The 20,047-nt window shown below is 38.1% G+C and overlaps 1 protein-coding gene across 1 annotated transcript; it reads left to right on the forward strand.

Moving 5' to 3' along the window:
* The first annotated feature begins 14,057 nt into the window (after positions 1–14,057).
* LOC121738072 (pro-resilin-like) lies at positions 14,058–19,938 on the forward strand. The gene is made up of 7 exons (XM_042129904.1): positions 14,058–14,085; positions 14,772–14,830; positions 15,576–15,668; positions 17,908–18,152; positions 18,703–18,818; positions 19,278–19,412; positions 19,757–19,938. Exons 1-7 carry the CDS (start codon positions 14,080–14,082, stop codon positions 19,886–19,888), a joined length of 786 nt encoding a protein of 261 aa, XP_041985838.1. The 5' UTR covers positions 14,058–14,079; the 3' UTR covers positions 19,889–19,938.
* The last annotated feature ends 109 nt before the right edge of the window (positions 19,939–20,047 follow it).

The raw sequence follows: 20,047 nt of genomic DNA on the forward strand, positions 1-20,047 counted from the left end.
TGCTTTGTTGATTGATTTTTATATGAGCCAATCAAAATCGCAAGTGAATAGATAAACTCCGGTCAAAAAAAATCCACAAAAACCGTGCATTAATTTTTTAATTTTTAAATAAGAGGAAAACGAGCAAACGCCTAATGGAAAGCAAATTCCGTCGCCCATGGACACTTGCAACATCAGGTTTAAAGAGCTGCAGGTGCGTTGCCAGCCTTTTAAGAGGGAATAGGGTAAAAGGGTAGGGGAGGGTAGGAAAGGGAATAGGGTAGGGGATTGGGCCTCCGGTTAACTCACTCACTCGGCGAAATACAGTGCAGGCGCTGTTTCACGCCGGTTTTCTGTGAGCCCGTAGTATTTCTTCGGTCGAGCCGGCCCATTCGTGCCGAAGCATGACTCTCCCACGGTAAATGGTTTCAAATCAAAACATTACATTCCAATTATAATTAAATAATTACTAGCACTAGCAAGCATGATGTACTTTCATTGCGAAATTCATGATTAGTTCATCAATAAAAAGTGACTATCACGAAATGATCTAGTTAAGTCAATATCAAGTCAATATACAATGTAAGAACATCTCAATACAAGTAATTATGAGTTGCGAATTCTATCCGATGAAAACAGTCACGATATTGGCTCAAACCACTGATTTACTGAATGGGCCATGACATACATGAGTTTCTTCATATTATCGCACAACTTTTAGGCAAAAATGGAAGGGAAATATTTTTTGGGTGTGTAGGGGAATAACGTATAGCTCCATGCCCATCTAAATTAGTTCAGCCGTTGCCTTAAGAAATATCAGCCACATATAGTCTGTCAAGAAAGTGAAGAAATTAAAAAGTGGCAACATCGTAGTGTCACCCCTTTCAAATCAATCTAAGAAAAAAGGGACACTACGATGTTGCCACTTTTTAATTTCTTCACTTTCTTGACGGACTATACAATTATTATAATATTAGTATTGATATTGTGAAACCAACAAAAACCAGCCAGGGGCCAGGACTTACCATCAGGTGATATACGTTAACCATTTTCACGTTTTAGCGTTTATCGTGCGCGCATCTGCAATCTGCTCCAAATCGCGCGAAGGTCCAAATTCTGTCATTATACCGGCGAGTTATTACTGTATAACTTATGTGTGGTGTGAGTTATAGGAGGTCGGCGGTCGCTATTTGACATAATATTTTGTTGTATATTGCATAATATTACACATTTTATTATAGCAGTGTTTTTCAACCTGCGGGTTGTGAAGCTTCTGGAGGGACTAGTGTCTGTCTGGGGGATAGCGAGAGATCGAGGAAACTATTTCAATAAAAAAAATAAAGATAAATAAATTTCATATAGATTTTTAACAAAAGTATACAGAGTGTAATTAACGTAAGTGATAATAAATACTTTAGGGCGTCCGTGGCCTAATGGGTAGACCTTCGGTTCGCACTCCTAGAGGGTGCAGGTTCGAACCCGGGTGCAGGCGTGTACCTATGACTTATGAGACATTTTTTGATCTCAAGTACATAATACGGACGCTCGTACGGTGAAGGAAAACATCGTGAGGAAACCCGCACATAGTTGGTCCCAGACGTATTGACTAGTTCTTTCCTCTGAACTAGGCCGACTATGATGCGAGAATGCCGTATGCGCTTGGGCAACCTTTGGATACGGACATTTAAAAATCTTGTCCCAGGCACTAAAGTATTTGAGGAGTGGTTACTTCGCTCTGAAAAATACTGTATAAAAACATCCACAACGGATGTAAAGGCCTAGTTTTAATAAATACTTTAGGACCTCATGGCTGAGCCCAATATTATTGGCGTAATAAAAGCCCAGCGACTCTGATGGCTCGGTCATGTTTCATGGGAGAGGATCGTGCTACTAAAAGGCGTTCCTTGGGCGTCCGATCGGGCGACGACCTGTCGGCCGTCCACGGTAACGGTGGCTTGATGTCGTGGAGTCGGACCTACGCTATCTTTAAGTCACAGAGTGGCAAGAAACTGCGCAAGACCGCGACAAGTGGCGCAAACTCGTGTCGGAGGCCAAGATCCACTTTGGGTCGCTGAGCCATCGTAGTAGTAAGTGATAAAAATTTAGAGTGTGAATGGGTATATTATAAACTTTGCATTCAATATGCTGGGGCGCTTGCTCATACAAATTACAAGAAATGTCTGAATTTTAATTTAACTGCACTGACATAGTATGTAATACGTACTAGACTCGACAACGCAACGCAATGCTTGGTCACATTCAACGTAATCTATATAGCAGCAGTGCACTTAGTCGCCCGCAAGCTCTTCTGCGCGCCAGACTTGTTGTAATGTAGGCAGAATACAGATCTATGAAAAGACGACGATGAATGAAGTACTTACTCACGTAGACGAGTTTGTATTTTGGTAATATGTATTTAAAATATTACACGGTACATTATACATGCGTACATTATAATAATTTTATTATGGTACATATTTGAAAATATTTAAGTAATTTAAATAAGGTAATTAGCTATAGTGGACTACGGATCCATATTAATTATAAATTTTATAAAAAAGTGAATTTTTATTTTTATTTTATCCACTTACTCAAATAGATTCTGCATTCATTTGAGTGTAGGCACAAAACTTGTCACTTCTGCGGTATTGATCCATAGCAATCACCGCCCCGCCTCCCACCCCGCTCATGCCTCAAGTGCGACATTTTTTTTGTTCGCAATAGCTGCTCTAGTACGTAGTACTTACTACCTCAGTGTTTAACTGTTAAAAAATTGCAGTTTGGTATCCGATATTGGTGTCGTATAGTGTAAAAACGATACGACACGTCGCGGACATATTATTGTGTATGTAAAAATGCATTGACATGGGTTTAGATGACGTAATGCTTAAAAGTAGCTGTTTATTTTGTTGTAGTTGTATATTATTGAGTGTTTAAAATACGTGGTTTATACAGAATTTTCTTTTTTTTATTGGCACCGTAGCCAAAACGATCGAAAAAATACATTACTCCTTCTTTACTAAACCCGCTACCTCTTCTACCTTAGCCCACTAAAACGCGATAATTAATCGATACGCCTGTAGAGATCACGAGATCTATAGATCACGAGCGATTTTGCAAGAAGCGATGTGTCGTTGTCCGTGACAGCGCCATCTAGCGGTGGAATATGACAACTCTGTTTATTGCCGCGTTTCGCAGAAATGTAGGATTTTAGTTAAGTAATTGTCACGACTATGTTATAAAATGTTGACATAATATTATAGTTTTTATTATTCGTAGCTACGATTAAATATAAGTCGAATCTAGAGAAACACTAGCATATCACAAATTGCTTTGATGTTTTATGTACTTAATTAGTACCTACTTTAGGGCGTGTATTTGTCACCAGAAAGAGTTCCTTTTTTAATTTTTGTTAAAGGACAAAATATAATAATAATTATTAATGATTTTGGTGCATTTTTAATAGAAACATAAACGTCAAAACTCAAAAGTAACTCTTTCAGCAGTATATAATATTATTATAACTCTACAGGGTGTAACAAAACCTGATAATACTTTAGGGTGTGTACGTGTTCCTTCTAGAGAGTTCACTGTGAAAGTAGCAGAGCTGAAAGACCAAATTTTTTTTCACTTTTGTACGGGGGAACTCGGGACGCTGCGCTGGGGCGCTTACCCAACAAAAGTGAAAAAAAAAATTAGTCTTTCAGCGCTGTTGCGGATAGTCTAGTTGTTAACTCGTTACATACGATATCTTGTGATCTCGCGGAGTAACCGCTCGTTTTAATCATGTATAATTTGAAAGGTCCAAGGCGTGATGGACTTACAGTGGATTAAGAGAAAATGTAACGCGACAAAATTATGTAAAAGAGACAAACAAAGGATAAAGGCGACTGGCCCATAGACGACCCTAATTATTGTAAAAATAACCGCTCGTTCGCGCCGACGCGACGCATTTAAATCCAGCCTTATACAGGTGAGTTGCACCACTTGCACCAGATGCATGGTTAAAGTTAAAGTTATGGTTATAGTTAAGGCTAATTTAACTTTAACATAAGTCCGTCAAGAAAGTAAAGAAATTAAAAAGTGGCAACATCGTAGTGTCATCCCTTTTTTCTTAGATTGATTTGAAAGGGATGACACTACGATGTTGCCACTTTTTAATTTCTTCACTTTCTTGACAGACTATAACTTTGACCACAGAATTTGACAGAAGACGTTGCTGGTCCGACAAGGCTTTAAATGAACGTGGGCGGGGGCGCTGCTTGTAAAGGAGAACTGTCAAAAATGGCGTTTTTGTGTGATGACAGCGTTAGTTCCATTTTTCGCCACGTGCATTTAAAGCCTTGTCGAGCTCTATGGTTATGGTTAAATATGGCGTCCATTTTTTACTTTAACCAAAGATTTGACATTTTGCATCGTAGTTAATGTTACAGTTATGGTTAAAGTAAGTTGGTGCAACCCACCCTTAAGCAATTATAGATCCTAAATGATTTTGCATATCTTCAAATCCTTTATGCCTAGGGCCATGTTTTCAATGGTAGAGTATTAATCAAAATAAGACAGTTATGGGTTAAGTACATAGTTAAATACTTGAGTTAAACTAACATGTGGTTATAATTAATAATTATAACCGCAGGCATGTATTTAATGGTTAAAACTTAGTTTAATCTAAATATTAGCAAAGTTAAGCTATAATTCTACCAATTCATGTATCCTGATGACTGATCAATGTAGATGATGCCCGCCTAAGTTGCGACAAAATTAGTTTATCCCGTAAGAACCGTACATTTTCCGAAATAAAAAGTATCCTATGTCCTTTCCCGAGACTCAAAGGATCTCTGTGCCCATCTAAATCGGTTTAGCGGTTAAAGACGTGAAGAGGTAATAGACAGACAGACTGACAGACAGACAGGTGTGCTTTCTTTTCTTTTTTTGACGACCTCTGTGGCTCAGTGAGTGGGCTGTCGGTAGCTCAAGTTTTCAAAGTTCCTAAGTCATGGATGTGTATTAAATATGACGTGTACCTATGTGTATCATATAGTAAAAATCTTAAATATATTATGTGTATAGTATAAAAGTATTAAATATATTTCCGTTGTCTGGTACCCGTAAGATTAATTTTTTTCTCACTTTTTTTTTGTAAAAAAGTGGGCCCCGTGCGAGTTTCTTACGCCGGTTCTCCTCGCCGGGTTAGTTCCCGAACCGGTGGTAGGCATCATGTAGGACATTCTGAAAACATTTATTTTAAATTTATTCAGAAATAAAACAATTTTGATTTGAATTGATTTGATTTGATTCGTAACACAAGTCCTTCAGGTACTCAGCACGGGGCCAGACTGACGTGGTGTGAAGCGTCTATAGATATTATTATTATTTCTGGCGGAGGAAACTCCTTATGCCGAAAAATTTACGGTGCCCGCGCGATAAACGTAACGGAGTTTTAGATTATTATCTGCTTATTTAGTTCACTGCAACATATAATTTTGTAATTGATCTGACCGACCTTCTACACTCGTGATCATCAAGAATCTTATCACTTTCTAATCACCTATACTGCTTGCGCTACCTATAGCCTGAGTAGACATAACTAAGGAGCCACGATTTACGAATAATAAAAACTAAGGAATCGTAACTCCCATACTATTACCGTTTTAAATTGGGTTCCTTTCGAACTGTCATATTGTAACGTTAGCCTGATACCAGAGTAGACAGAATTATAGAGTATACCGACTTAGAACTGATGTTGAAATTTTTAAATTTGACGTATTATGACGAAAATCATCGCTAGGGTTGTTAACTTGTTACCTACGAATTTAAAAATATGACATATTCGCTGGACGAGTTCCTCTTTGGTCGTATTGTTGTTTGTGTTTTGGCAAATGCGATTAAAATTGACAGAATCCAATTTTGAAATCTTTATTTTAAATATTTAAAAATAAATTAAATCAGCCAGCGCGAGGCACATTCCGTTCATAATCCTAGTGAAACCCGACGAATTTGACAGATATTGAAATGTGTCCGTTTCTTTGCAGTCGAACTACTGGTAGTTATGTCTATTGTGCTGATACCGCTCAAGGCCACCTAAATATTCCAAATGTATTGAAAATGTGTACCTACTACCTGCTATTACCTAGGTACACATTTTTGACAAGTATGTATTGTCGAGAGCATGTTTTTTGACGGAGTTACTTTTCCTTAATTTTTATTATTCGTAGGTAGAGACTATATTATACTCTCCCGTTTCCAATCTCCACACCCATCTAAATTGGTTCAGACTTCAATCTTAAACAAGCGTGAAGAGGTAACAGACGCACAGACATACTTACACATTTAAAATATTAGATGATATTAGTAAGGATTTCCTACAATTTATTCACAATAAACAGAACTGAGTAGGTAATAGATATGTCTACTACGGTATGTGTGCTACCTATTTACGCTTAAACGGTTGAACCGATTTTAATGAAATTTTAACGTTGATTCACTACCTTCTTAACGTGAGTAATGACCATGCTATAATCATTATTAGGGTTGCGGCGTCCGGATAAAGCCGGACACAGTCAGGCTTTTTGCTTGCGTGTCCGGCCAAAATCAAAGGGAGTCCGGCCTTGGTAGAGAAAAACAAATTTTAGACGGTTTAACACCGAATGAAATGTAAAATTGTAAAGCTATTAGATGTTAAACTATTTTAATTTTTAATAAAAAAGAAAATTTGTACGGTGTACACGAGCTGCCGAACGTATTTCTATATTATTAAAAGTTTAGATTATAAGTACTCGATAGCAACTCTTTTTTGTGTCCGGCCAAGCTGACTTCTTTATCCGGCTTTTCGGTTTAGCGATCTGGCAACCCTAATCACTATAATAAGTAATATGGACCAATTAAATAAGTATGACCGTGAAGGTCGAAAGAGAGCTTCGCTGATGAGCTACGTAAGGTTAAAATATGTAACGAATAGATTGTAGTGTTGTGACTTGTTGTCGATACATTCATACTAACACGTGGGAGAGCCATGCTTCGGCACGAATGGGCCGGCTCGAAAGGAGAAATACCACGTTCTCACAGAAAACCGGCGTGAAACAGCGCTTGCGCTGTGTTTCGACGAGTGAGTGAGTTTACCGGAGGCCCAATCCCCTACGGCCTACCCTATTCCCTTCCCTACCCTCCCCAATTCCCTTCCCTACCCTCCCCTATTACCCTATTCCCTCTTAAAAGGCCGGCAACGCACCTGCAGCTCTTCTGATGCTGCGAGTGTCCATGGGCGACGGAAGTTGCTTTCCATCAGGTGACCCGCTTGCTCGTTTGCCCCCTATTTCATAAAAAAAAACTAATATAGTAGTGCGAAAGTGTGTCTGTCTGTTACCTCTTCACACCCAAACCGCTGAATAGATTTTGATGAAATTTGGCAGGTGTGAAGATACTATGAGTCACGGAAACGGACTATCTATTACTATTTATTACGTAGGTTGGGTTGCACCAACTAACTTTAACTATAACTGTAACTTTAACTTTAACTACAATGCAAAATGTCAAAATTTGGTTTAAGTTAAAAACGGACGCCATCAAGACGCCATATTTAACCATAACCATAGAGCTTGACAAGGTTTTAAATGCACGTGGCGAAAAAAGAAACTAACGCTGTCATCATACTAAACGCCAATTTTGACAGTTCTCCTTTACCAGCAGCGCCCCCGCCCACGTTCATTATTAACCTTGTTGGACCAGCTGTCACCTGTCAATTTCTCCGGTCAAAGTTAAAGTTAAATTTAGCCTAACTATAACCATAACTTTAACTTTAACCACGCCTCTGGTGCAACCCACCCTTACTTACTATCATTGATGATGATTTAAATATGATTGATCATAATCTTTTATTTTCCACTGATTTTAATTTTTGGGAGTCGTATCCAAAAGTTTTTATACCTAGTGAAACTCGGTCATCCAGATATCTTATAATATAAGTAATTATAAAATTCTCGTGTCACAATGTTAGTTACCGTACTCCCCCGAAACGGCTTTACTGATTTTTTACCAAATTTTATATGCATATTCAGTAGATCTGAGAATCGGCTACTGGCTACTTATTATATTGATGAGTGCATTTGCTGAATAAATAATAGTAAATTATTACAACTCGAGACTGACAGCGACCATTATTTGTGCGACGGGATAGCGATGGACGTTGCCATGGTGACATACTTATTTAGTCACTTCAATAAAATAATACGGGCGAAATACTTTATATCATGGCAAAGAAACGTTTGCCGGGACAGCTAGTTGTACTATAATTATTATTATATATTATTATATATTACTATAATTATACTTCAGAGTTCAAAGTAATGAAAATTTATAGCGTAAAGTGAACGCTAATTTACGCATTCAGTGTTCTCAGTTCACTAAATAATAACGACGACTCTTTTACGACATTGGAATTACGAATTACCTAACAAATTGTGCCTGCAATCCAACTGCGCAGAAATTAGGAACGGTACATTTTTTCAGGATTTTTTACCCTGAATCACCCATGTGATGAAATTGTATAGTATTGTATTTTGATTTTAATGAATTTATTATTATTTATTTATTATTACCTATGAGACATTTTCTGATCTCGAGTACATAATACGGACGCTCGTACGGTGAAGGAAAACATCGTGAGGAAACCCGTTGGTCCTAGGACCCAGACGTATTGACTAGTTCTTTCCTCTGGACTAGGCTGACTATGTTGCGATAATGCCGTAATAATATTATGTGCTTGGGCAAAAATCTTGTCCCAGTATTTGAGGAGTGGTTACTTCGTTTTAAGGGGGTACAATATGTGTCATTTGTATAGAGTTAATTGCGTATTAGCGCTAAAAGAGTAATTTGTTTTGTGATTTGTAAAACGCTTCAGCTTAATAAGCCGTGCAAAAAAATTATAAAAGTTACTATTTTTGCGCTCCTACTTTTACAGTAAGCAGTTAGCTCTATACACACCTACACACTCAAAAGTATTATCACTTAGTTTTGTTACATCCTTTATATCGTAAAATTTATCGACATTTAAAAGTTTCATCGATATCGACACAGGCACAACACTACGACAATATGGCTACAAGGTTTGCCGTTGTATGCAACTTATTTGGTTCAATTATTTAAGACCATCTCAATAGGCCGTTAACTATTTGGCTAAAGGTTACATTTTAGGCGCATCTTTCACAGCTGGTGTGTTTACAACAAAGTACGTAAAAGTTTCTAAGAAGGTAGACAAGTTGCGTTCGATAATTTCGATTAGCCACCAAATGTCTTCGCCATCTTCGCCGCTCGCGGTGGGCAGATTTTGATGAAATTTGGAATACTTATACTTTGAGTCCCGAGATAGGACATAGGATATTTTTATCCCGAAAACAAGTAATATAAGGTACGTCGTCCATGTCATTAAAGAAGACTAAGGTCCTTAGACAAGTTGCATTCGAAAATTGCGACAACCTGTCGTATGTTAGCTGAGAATGCTGAGATGAAATAAAGATGAAGAAACAGATAAATGTGCGTATCCGCGAGATACATTTATTTCAGTACAAACAATTTGGGTGCTACATTTCTTGGATCCGAACTAAGTATTCTATTTTAGGGTAACTCCGTTGAAACCGTCGCCCGGGAACCGTACGTTTTTTGGCATTCAAATTTCAAACTTCACAATCACTTTCGCGAGACTCGGGCCGCGCCACACCGGAATGGCAGCGGCGAGGCGAGCACTTTCAGTGTCATATGATTTCAAACTTTATCGTCATTATTGTAATACACAGTATCGCTTGAGAAGTCTACGGCCGCCCGTGGCCGCTTGTGGTCGCTCGTGGCCGCCGGCGGCCGCGATTTTTCAAGCGATACTATGTATTACAAATTACAATAATGAAGATAAAGTTTAAAATCACATGACAGATGGGTTGATTCTGACAGCAACGCGACGCGTAGATGCATTTCTAAGTTTATATGGATTTGACAGGTTCGCAAGTCTCTCGCAATTGAAATCTGTCAAATCCATACTTTATGCCGCGCCGCACCTCGCCTCGCCTCGTTGCGTTGCGGTCTGAATTAACCCTAAAAGTGCTCGCCTCGCCGCTGCCATTCCGGTGTGGCGCGGCCCTAACGGTATATTCATGACCTTCAGTAAAATATATTCAGCAGTTTAGCACGAAGCGGTGATAGACAGACATATACAGGGTGTAAAAAAAACAAGTGATAATACTTTAGGGTGTGTATGTGTTCCTTATAGAGAGTTCACTGTGAAAGTAGCAGCGCTGAAAGACCAAAAATTTTTTTTACTTTTGTATGGGCAAGCGCCCGAACGTCACGAGTTTCCCCATACAAAAGTGAAAAAAAAAATTGGTCTTTCAGCGCTGCTACTTTCACAGTGAACTCTCTATAAGGAACACATACACACCCTAAAGTATTATCACTTATTTATGTTACACTTTCATATCTATAGTATTAGTATATATGTATAATATAATTATGTACCTACTATGAAATATACTAAATATATAGATATGTGTAGCATAGCGATTGACTCATTCCGATATTACTGCGTCTCGTGAATTGATAATGTAGCGTATCATTGCAAGGAGTGCAGTATGCTCAACATAAAGAGAGAGGAGTCAACACCGCCCTTTTTTCCATACAAACGTTGTCCCCTGTTTCCTCCCTGGATAATGCTAGTAGAGTTATATTTTTTTTCCTGAATATCTATGGCCACTTATACAATGTCCCTATGTTTTCTTTTTTTTCATAATTTAATTATTAAATAAGATATGAACGTTCAAAAACCCAAAAAAATGGCCAGATTTTCCGCTGTGTTCAAACGTCCAGAAAACAGATTTGGCTAGATTATACAAAAAAAGCAAAACATAGGAACACAGCTCAAGCCTTTTTTTAATCTTTAATGAAAAAAGTACTTAAATCGGTTAAGTTTTGGAGAAGGAATCAGGGGACAACGAATCGTTGATTTTCTGGATTTTCTGCAGTTGTCTCTATCGCGTTCTGCGGTATAGGCTTGAGGTAAGGGAGACAGCTATAGATATTACACGCAATTTTTTTTTTTATTTCTCTAGCCCCTGGTGTATCCTCTAGGGGGGTGCCAGGTGGTGCACTTGCACCCCTTGGGAATTTCGGGATCAGCAGGAATTATTGAAATAAAAAGCCGTCTTTAACTCTATTGACTATTACCATGCCGTACAATGATAGTTCGTAATGTTTCGACACTAAATGTATGTAGGACCGACCTTTTACATGCCCATCCGACGCATGGATCATCTTACTTTTCAGGCAATCAGGTGATCAGCCTACATCGTCCTAACCAAACTTGGAAATAACATGTTTCCAACGCGGGGGTCGAACCCACGACATCCGAGTCAAGAGCCACGCTCTAAGCCACTGGACCACCATAACATTACACCGCCGGTTAAACTGTGATTGTGTTTTTTGGCGTTCACGAATTTTTTTCAAAAATGGATAAGCTGAGCTGCCAAAGTTTTACCAATTTAAGATACTTATTAGTTATTGCAACTTTGGCATCAGAAATGTGACACTTTACGTGGTTTTGTCCAAAATAAGTTTTTGATTGTATTGATGTTATCCATTTTTGAAAAAAATATTCGTGAACGCGGAAAAACACAATAGTGAACAGTAGGTCGATCAGGCTCCAATAAAAATCTATCAAATCCATAGGCAAACATTACACGGTAGGTTTTGCTGTCAGTTTTACCACAGTCATGACTGTGACTGATGCATAGCCTGTCATAGCGTGTCATGCAGTGACTGATGGTTGCATGAAGTTGATTGACGAAAATCTGGATATCTTGATTTTTGCTTCATGCAACTATCAGTTACGTATTTTGAGTCACGTCTGACAAAATAGAAAAAAAATTAGAAACGTACTTACCTTTGAAAATTTTGGCTTTGACTGACATAAAACTGAAGACAATTGTGTGATCGTCTAATACCATTCATCAGTCCATCAGTCACCATCAGTCAAACATAATTCATGATTGACGGAATTGACTGTCGCTTGTATGATCGTATAATGGATGCCTAAGATCGTATAATGAATGCCATACATGATACAAATATAGAAATGCATCTAGGCGTCACGTTGCGGTCTGAGTTAAGAGCCCATATGACCCTAACTTGACTACATACATTAACCTAGATCTCAAAATCTGTAAGGTCTAGAAAACTGATTTTATGACACAAGTAACTTCAGTTCATAAAGATTAAATGCTCAAGACGAAAACACGATTACTCAAAAAATGCTCGATAGTTTCTTTTTTACAAAAAACCTTGTTTTAGACACATTTTTGCTTGGATCTTCGAAGTTTTCTGTCTTTTCTTTAATATTTTTTAATATCTAAAAAGGTATTGTTAAAACCTAAATTTGCTCAAAACACTTTTTTCATAATCATTATAGTTCGTCTTTTATTCAAGTAAAACTAACTTTGCGATGATTCTGCGCCGTCCTTTTTCACCTGGCATATGAAAGACGGGCGTGAGTGTGAAGAGAGAAGGACGATGTTTGATTTTTAGAGTCAGGTGAGCTCTTAACTCTAAGAACGTGATATTATAATAATAATTCTACTGCAAGGTAGAGCATCTCTCCCACCGTGCACTTTGAAGACGCTCCTAAGACGATCTCAAGTTGAGATGTGTATATAAACTGGTGCAGTGCCACCATCGCTACACACCGACTCAGGTAACTGACACTTACATATCTGTAGTTAAAATTTAAAGCAAGGTATAGTGTATACGGTATAACTAAACTAACTGAACATTAGGGTGTGTATGTTTCCCTTATACAAGTGTAACAAAAGTAAGTGATAATACTTTAGGGCATCCTTTCCCAAAGTGGGCGCGCCCTTATGGGCGCTGAAGATCTAAAGGGGGGCGTTGTGAGACCTAGAAAAAAAAATGGGGGCGTTGTGCTCTACACAACGCTGCCATTTTTTTTTCTGGGTCGCTTGGGGGGTGATTTGTAATTTCATTTCATCTGGATGCATTTTAAATTTAAACAATGGGGGGCGCTAAAACATAATTTGTTGTCAAAGTGGGCAGTAGACAAAATAAGTTTGGGAACCCCTGCTTTAGGGTGTGTACGACGTACGTGTCCCTTATAGAAAGTTAACTGTGAAAATAGCAACGCTGAAAGAGAAAGTTATTTTAGATTTGTATGTATTTTAATGAGCAAGCGCCCCAGCGTCGAAAATTTGGCCATACAAAGTTAAAAAAAAGTTATCCTTTCAGCGCTGCTACTTTAACAGTGAACTCTAAAAGGAACACATATACACCCTAAAGTATCGTCACTTAGTTTTGTTAAGAAAAAATTAGAGTGAGTTATACAGAATGTAACAAAACTAAGTAATAATACTTTAGGGTGTGTACGTGTTGCTTGTAGAGAGTTCACTGTGAAAGTTACAGTGCTGAAACCTGAAAGATAAAAAAAATGTGCGAAATTCTCTGAAAAAAAAATACAAAAGTGAAAAACTTTTTGCTCTTTCAGCGCTGCTACTTTTACAGTGAACTCTCTAGACTCTACACGGGACTCGTATACACCTTAAAGTGTTATCACTTAGTTTTGTTCCAACACCCTGTATATTATGCTGGGTAATTCTTTAGAAATAGCGCAGATGGAGAAAATAACACTGAAATCGCCTACTTAATATTATTAAAAAAATATTTAAATATAGCTTTTAAAGGCCGGCAACGCACCTGCAGCTCTTCTGATGTTGCGAGTGTCCATGGGCGACGGTAGTTGCTTACCATCAGGTGACCCGTTTGCTCGTTTGCGCCCTTATTTAATTAAAAAAAAAAATGTTTTTGTCTGATACGCAAAGATTGGATTTAGAGAAAAAAGGATGGATTAGGGATTGGAAGAAAGGATGGATTAGGGACGCGATCAAAAATAATTTGAAGCAATGAAATAGACTTACAATTTTTGAATGGTTTCAAAACTCCATGCAGTCTTTTTCATGTTTTTACCAATTTTCAAAATTATAGATATTTAAGTTAGTAATTTTTATATTTATATTTTTCTTTTTTTTAGGAAAGATCACCACATCGGATTGCAAAATGAAGGTAACTATTATTATTTATTGTACCTAATGGAGAATAATGTGGCTTTCTAATGGGAAAACAATTATCAAAATCGTCTCAGTATTTGCATGATAAGACGAACGAAAACATTCGTTCGTCTTATCATAATGAAGATGAAACTCTTGCATTTTTTTTGTTACAAGAATATCTTGTATTTGTGTACTTTAGCTTTAGAATAAATTTAACTAGCGGCCCGCCCCGGCTTCGCACGGGTGGACATTGATTTTTAAATAATTTATATTAGAGTAAAATAAAGGCATTTAAATGTAGTCCAAAAACATTTCAAGATTTTTTAATAAAAAAATAGTTATCGTGCCTCAGTCAACATAGACAGGTATAGTGTGTCGCGGACTTTTTTGTAGATATTTAAAAGATCTACAATTACTTAAAACATTTTATGGCTCTATCTTTTATAGTTTAGGCAGCGTACGCGAAAAAAGTAACATTTCTGGTTGATTTTTTACACCTTGCGTCCGAAAATCCCAAATATCTTACGGAACCCTATTTTTTTCCAAAATAAAATTTAGCCTGTGTTCAGCAGAATTAATGTAGGATTCCAATGGTAAAATAATCTTTCAAATCGGTCCAGTAGTTTCGGAGCCTATTCAAGACAAACAATCAAATCTTTCCTCTTTATAAAAGTAGTGTAGATTTATTTCTGTTTTCAGATAGCAGTATGTTTGGTGTTAGTGGCGTATGCCTTGGCAGAGCCACCTGTTGACAACAGGTAACTGAGTTCTTTATTTTACTAGATGAGTTGACGTCCTGGAGTTGCGGACAAAGTTCGTTTATCGCACGGGTACCGTACATTTTTCCGGAATAAAAAGTATCCTATGTCCTTTCCCGGGAATCAAAGTATCTTCATATCTATCAAAATCGGTTGAGCGGTTTAAGTGTGAATAGATAACAGACAGACAGACTTTCGCATTTATAATATCAGTATGGATTGGAATCGCTTCATCTGTTCGGAAGTTATAATACTAGAAATTGACAGACATACGCCCAAACAGACACATTCACTAACGTGGGAGAGCCATGCTTCGGCACGAATGGGCCGGCTCGACCGGAGAAATACCACGCTCTCACAGAAAACCGGCGTGAAACAGCGCTTGCGCTGTGTTTCGCGGAGTGAGTGAGTTTACCGGAGGCCCAATCCCCTACCATTTTCCCTTCCCTACCATCCCCTATTCCCTTCCCTTCCCATCCCTCCCCTTCCCTATTACCCTATTCCCTCTTAAAACGCACCTGCAGCTCTTCTGATGCTGCGAGTGTCCCTAGGCTTTGGCCTGTAACGGCCTATTTATAAATTCGGGGCTGCCTAACAGGTAGTTCGATTCAATTCAATTTCTTGATTTGCAAAATGTGTGTTAGTAAAGATGTTAGTAGATAGTATAGTCTATAAGATTGACGTGTCTGTCTCTCTGTGTGTGTGTGTGTGTATATCTGTGGGTGATTAAAAAACCTTCTTTCAGATACCTCCCCCCTCAAGCGGGATACTCTGAGCGTCTGGCAGCGTCTCCTGACTACCGCGCACCAGAGTATGGCAACAGGCAGGGTGCACCTGGGTAAGATGTGAACAAAAGTTACTAACTACTTTGTCAGGTTTCTGAGGCATTTTGACAGGACAAATCCTGCGAGCTATCGAAAGCTTTAAAAAAAATTCACTAACGCTTTCGATTAGCTAAAATCTAGCTAAGTTGACTGATTAACAACGCTATTGATAAGATGAACTCCTGTTAGAAAGCCTTAGAAAATTGGAAGGGGCAGGCAAAATATTTAACCATCCTTTTGGTTATGCCATCAATTACACAATTTAAAAGTAACTATCGTTTTTTGAAATGAGTATTTGAGCGCGTAACCGAAATTAGAATATTATATGTTATAAATTGTCATACCAGACTATTTCGCACACTTTCAACGTCATCCATCAATTCATTTTCTATGTGGCCGAATTAAAAAGCCGAATTAATAATATCTTGTCATTTTGAGTTTCGCATATACATACTCTTGACAATGTCATCCACACGTCTAACCTCCTTGTAAAATGTAAGTAACACAACAAACTTAACTATTTTGTATGTTTATACTTCACTCTAATACCTTGATTACACGTACTGAGTAGAATGGTGTGAGCCCTCGGCCGAGCACGTCCATCAAAGCGCACGGAGTGCGCGGCCAAGTTCCAGCAGGCCGCGCGCATGCCGTGCACTATTTACACGAACCGTTTCGACGCACATTTGACCCCCCCCTAGCTCAGTGCCTATTGCGAGTGCAAAGATAAAATTAAACCTACCTAGTTATATACTAGTACTAAGGCAGTATACCAAATTTAATAGATATAGCTTCGGTAGGTCCTGAAATATCTCCCTGTGAAAATAGCTAATTTTGGCACTCACTCACTGACCGGTAATCAAAACCTCTAGGCCACTTCCAATTGTCCTAGCGTTATGAAATTTGGCACACAGGTCGTGTGTTATATGTATATTAACAAAAAATTGAGAAATTTAAGAAATCGGTCAAGCGTGAGTCGGCTCACCTACAAACCTAAGAGGCCACTTCCGATTGTCCTAGCGTTATGAAATTTGGCACGCAGGTCATGTGTTATAAGTAGATTTAAAAAATTGAGAAATTTGAGAAATAGGTCAAGCGTGAGTCAGTTCATCTACTACATCTTAGATAGGTACCACTTCCAATTTTCCTAACATGATGAAATTTGACACTCAGGTCGTGTGTTATAATATGTAGATTAATAAAAAAAATAAGAAGAAATCGGTCAAGAGCGAGTCGGCTCCTCTACGAACTCTAGGTAAAAATTCTTATACGCCAGTGATACAATGAGAATACGATGAGGAGGGTGGGAGGATTGGTTTAAAATATTGTCATCATGTATAATGCATACTGTATAGGCTATAGCTTATTAATCCTTCGATCGCGGATTCTTGGAAATCTATTGTTTACGCGGTCGAATTCGACTGCTTGGGAGTTGATATAGATTAAATAAATACTGTTTACTTGAAAATTTTGCTTCTATTGATAGCTAACAAATACAACTAGCACCATATATCGACGGTATTGTTTAAGTCGGGTGTGGCACAAAAAGAAAAAATTAGGTACAATTTCTTGCAAAAAGTCTTGAAATCCCACCAAAAACATACCTGTTAAAATGGGGCCAAGTTCCTATCGGCAAATCTTTGGTCTAAAAAAGAGTTGAAATCCAATCCAATGCCAAGTTTAGATGCACTTAATCGATCGTTATCATATTCATCAACAGCCTGATCCATAATACTTCTAAATTTGAACTTGGCAGGTTTTCGTGCTATACGTAACTCTTGATTAATTCATAATTGTATAATTAGATAATAATATAATTAAATTAACCTGCCAAGTTCAAATTTAGAAGTATTATGGATCAGGCTGTTGATGAAAATGATAACGATCGATGAAGTGCATCTAAACTTGGCATTGGATTGGATTTCAACTCTTTTTTAGACCAAAGATTTGCCGAAAGGAACTTGGTCGCATTTTAACAGGTATGTTTTTGGTGGGATATAAAACATACCGATTGCCGAGTGATGGGCCAAAAGTACTGTCTCGCCATCTACTCGGCAGATGTAATCAAGGTGTTAGAGTAAAGTACAGATGTACAGGAATAGTTGAGTTTGTTAATTGTTATGGTACAAATTACAATAATGTTTTCACAATATGTAGATGACAATAATTGACATTGTCAAGGGAGTGTGAAAACCAATCTCAAAATGGCATGTTATAAAAAATTCTCCACAAGCAAAATTGTACTTGGATCAGCCGAAGACCATCAACATCCTACGGTGCTCCGCGACCACAGAACAACTACCTCCCACCAAACCGTCGCCAGAGACCCACCAGCAGCTACCTACCGCCTTCCAGCCAAAGACCAAACCGGCCAGCCCCAGAATATGGTCCTCCTAGCCGTCCATCTAACTTCGCGCCAAGACCTGCCACAGAGTATGGAGCTCCAGCTCAGTATGACAGACCGGCGCAAGAGTACGGACCGCCGGAGTTTGGCAGAGGTAAGCCATCTTGGTTTTATATGTAGCGCCATCTGTTTTTGTTATTGTGAAACCGTGACGGTATGTTAGTTTTTTTTTTTTTATTTCATTGATTTATCTTCTTATTACAAATAAGACAGTACAGCGCCAGGATCCGTATATTTTCCGTAATAAAAAGTACCATCAATCTTTCTGAGAATTCAAAGTTTTAACTCGTTTAAAACTGAAGAGCAAGAGGTAATATACAAACAAACACACTTTTGCATTTAAGATATCTATGCGAAAGTTTGTCTGTCTGTTTGTTATATTTTTAAGCTTAATCCGCTGAACCGATTTAGATTAAACTATATCGTGTGCTTGGTATCGTATTTTTGAAAACATTTCTCCTTTTTAGCTAAAAAGTGACTCCGTGATTTTTTACGCCTAAACCATGATAGGCATCATGTAGATTGTAGACCATGCTAAAAGTGTAAGCTTTTTACCACTTTGGAAATAAAACATTTAATATTTCATTTCATAATATTTTGATAGGGATAATGATAATGATAATAATAAAAAACTTATTTCACAGCCAGCCCAGACATAACCACAGCGGAGTTCGGTCAGAGTCAGACCAGACAGTATCTGCCGCCGGGCCGCGGAAGAGGCACAGGCGCGGGCGTCGAGTATGACGATGGAAGTAATGGGGTGAGTTGTTGGTAGTGAAGATGATGATGTTAGCAAGTTGTGTTAGGCTGTGGTGGAGTGGGCCGCTTTCATTTACTTCCAAATACATAGCTACTAAGTACTACGTTAACTATGTTGTCCTATTGAGTAAATAGAGTTTATGATAATCGAAATAACGAGGCACAGACTTTCATATTTTTGACATAAAATGTGAAAAGTACCTCGAAAGAAAACTTTATCAGCTTTTTATTTTAACAATGATAGAGTTCCGCAAACCGTTGTAGCAACAAGGAACCTTATAATATTCTGTCTGTCAGTCCGTCCGTCTACTTTTCATAATTTCGGGTTTTGTGAATGCTTTTGGTTAAGTCACTATTCAATTTGGAGACTTCTAGAAACAAAAAAATCCAAAAACAAAATCCTCAAAAAAAAGTTAAATAACCACTACTATCTCTGAAAAAACCTATTTGTATCCCACAGGAACCAGCAAACTACAGTTTCGAGTACATGGTGAAAGACGAGGAATCTGGCAATGACTTTGGACACCGTGAGTCGCGACAGGGAGACAGGGCAGAGGGACTGTATTATGTTCTGTTGCCTGATGGACGAAAACAGGTAAGAGGCGTGAGACGAGGCACACAGTGAGTGACAACACACATGACAAGAGACAGGGAAGAGATTCAAGTATTAGTACGAATTGTGTTTTCTAATACAAAATACCTACTAATATTATACTACGAAAGTGTGTCTGTTTGTTTCCCCTTCACGCTAAACGGTTGAACCAATGAAATTATTTATAGGTACTTTGAGAGACCGAGAAGGATATAATATCACTTAAGATAGTTTTTAGTTACAATATAAACAATAATTTGTTTTTACGACTGGTCTTTGAAATGTACAGACATGTTTAGTTAGACCAACTACTCTATAGGTATTTATACTATTATTTTCATTTCCAGACAGTGGAATACGAGGCTGACCAAGACGGCTACCGACCACGGGTTTCCTACGAGGACACTGGTGTCAGGACAGACAGCCGCAACGGAGGTAGAGGACGGGGGTACGAACAGTATACGAGTGGTGGATATTAGAAAGGAGAAATACTAACAAAAAGATCTATGTTTTATACAGGGTGTAACTAAACTAAGTGATATTACTTTAGGGCTTGTAAGTGTCCCTTATATTGAGTTCACTGTGAAAGTGGCAGCGCTGAAAGAGGATTTTTGTGATATGTATGGGCAAGCGCCTGA

The sequence above is a fragment of the Aricia agestis genome, chromosome 22 (assembly GCF_905147365.1).
Source record: "Aricia agestis chromosome 22, ilAriAges1.1, whole genome shotgun sequence".
In the NCBI taxonomy this organism is placed as follows: Eukaryota; Metazoa; Arthropoda; class Insecta; order Lepidoptera; family Lycaenidae; genus Aricia; species Aricia agestis.

Excerpts from the sequence above, each read along its gene's own strand:
- LOC121738072 (XM_042129904.1), top strand. Across the intron at positions 15,669-17,907 it reads AACAGGCAGGGTGCACCTGG|CCGAAGACCATCAACATCCT; the intron begins GTAAGATGTGAA and ends TACTTGGATCAG. Across the intron at positions 19,413-19,756 it reads TGCCTGATGGACGAAAACAG|ACAGTGGAATACGAGGCTGA; the intron begins GTAAGAGGCGTG and ends TTTCATTTCCAG.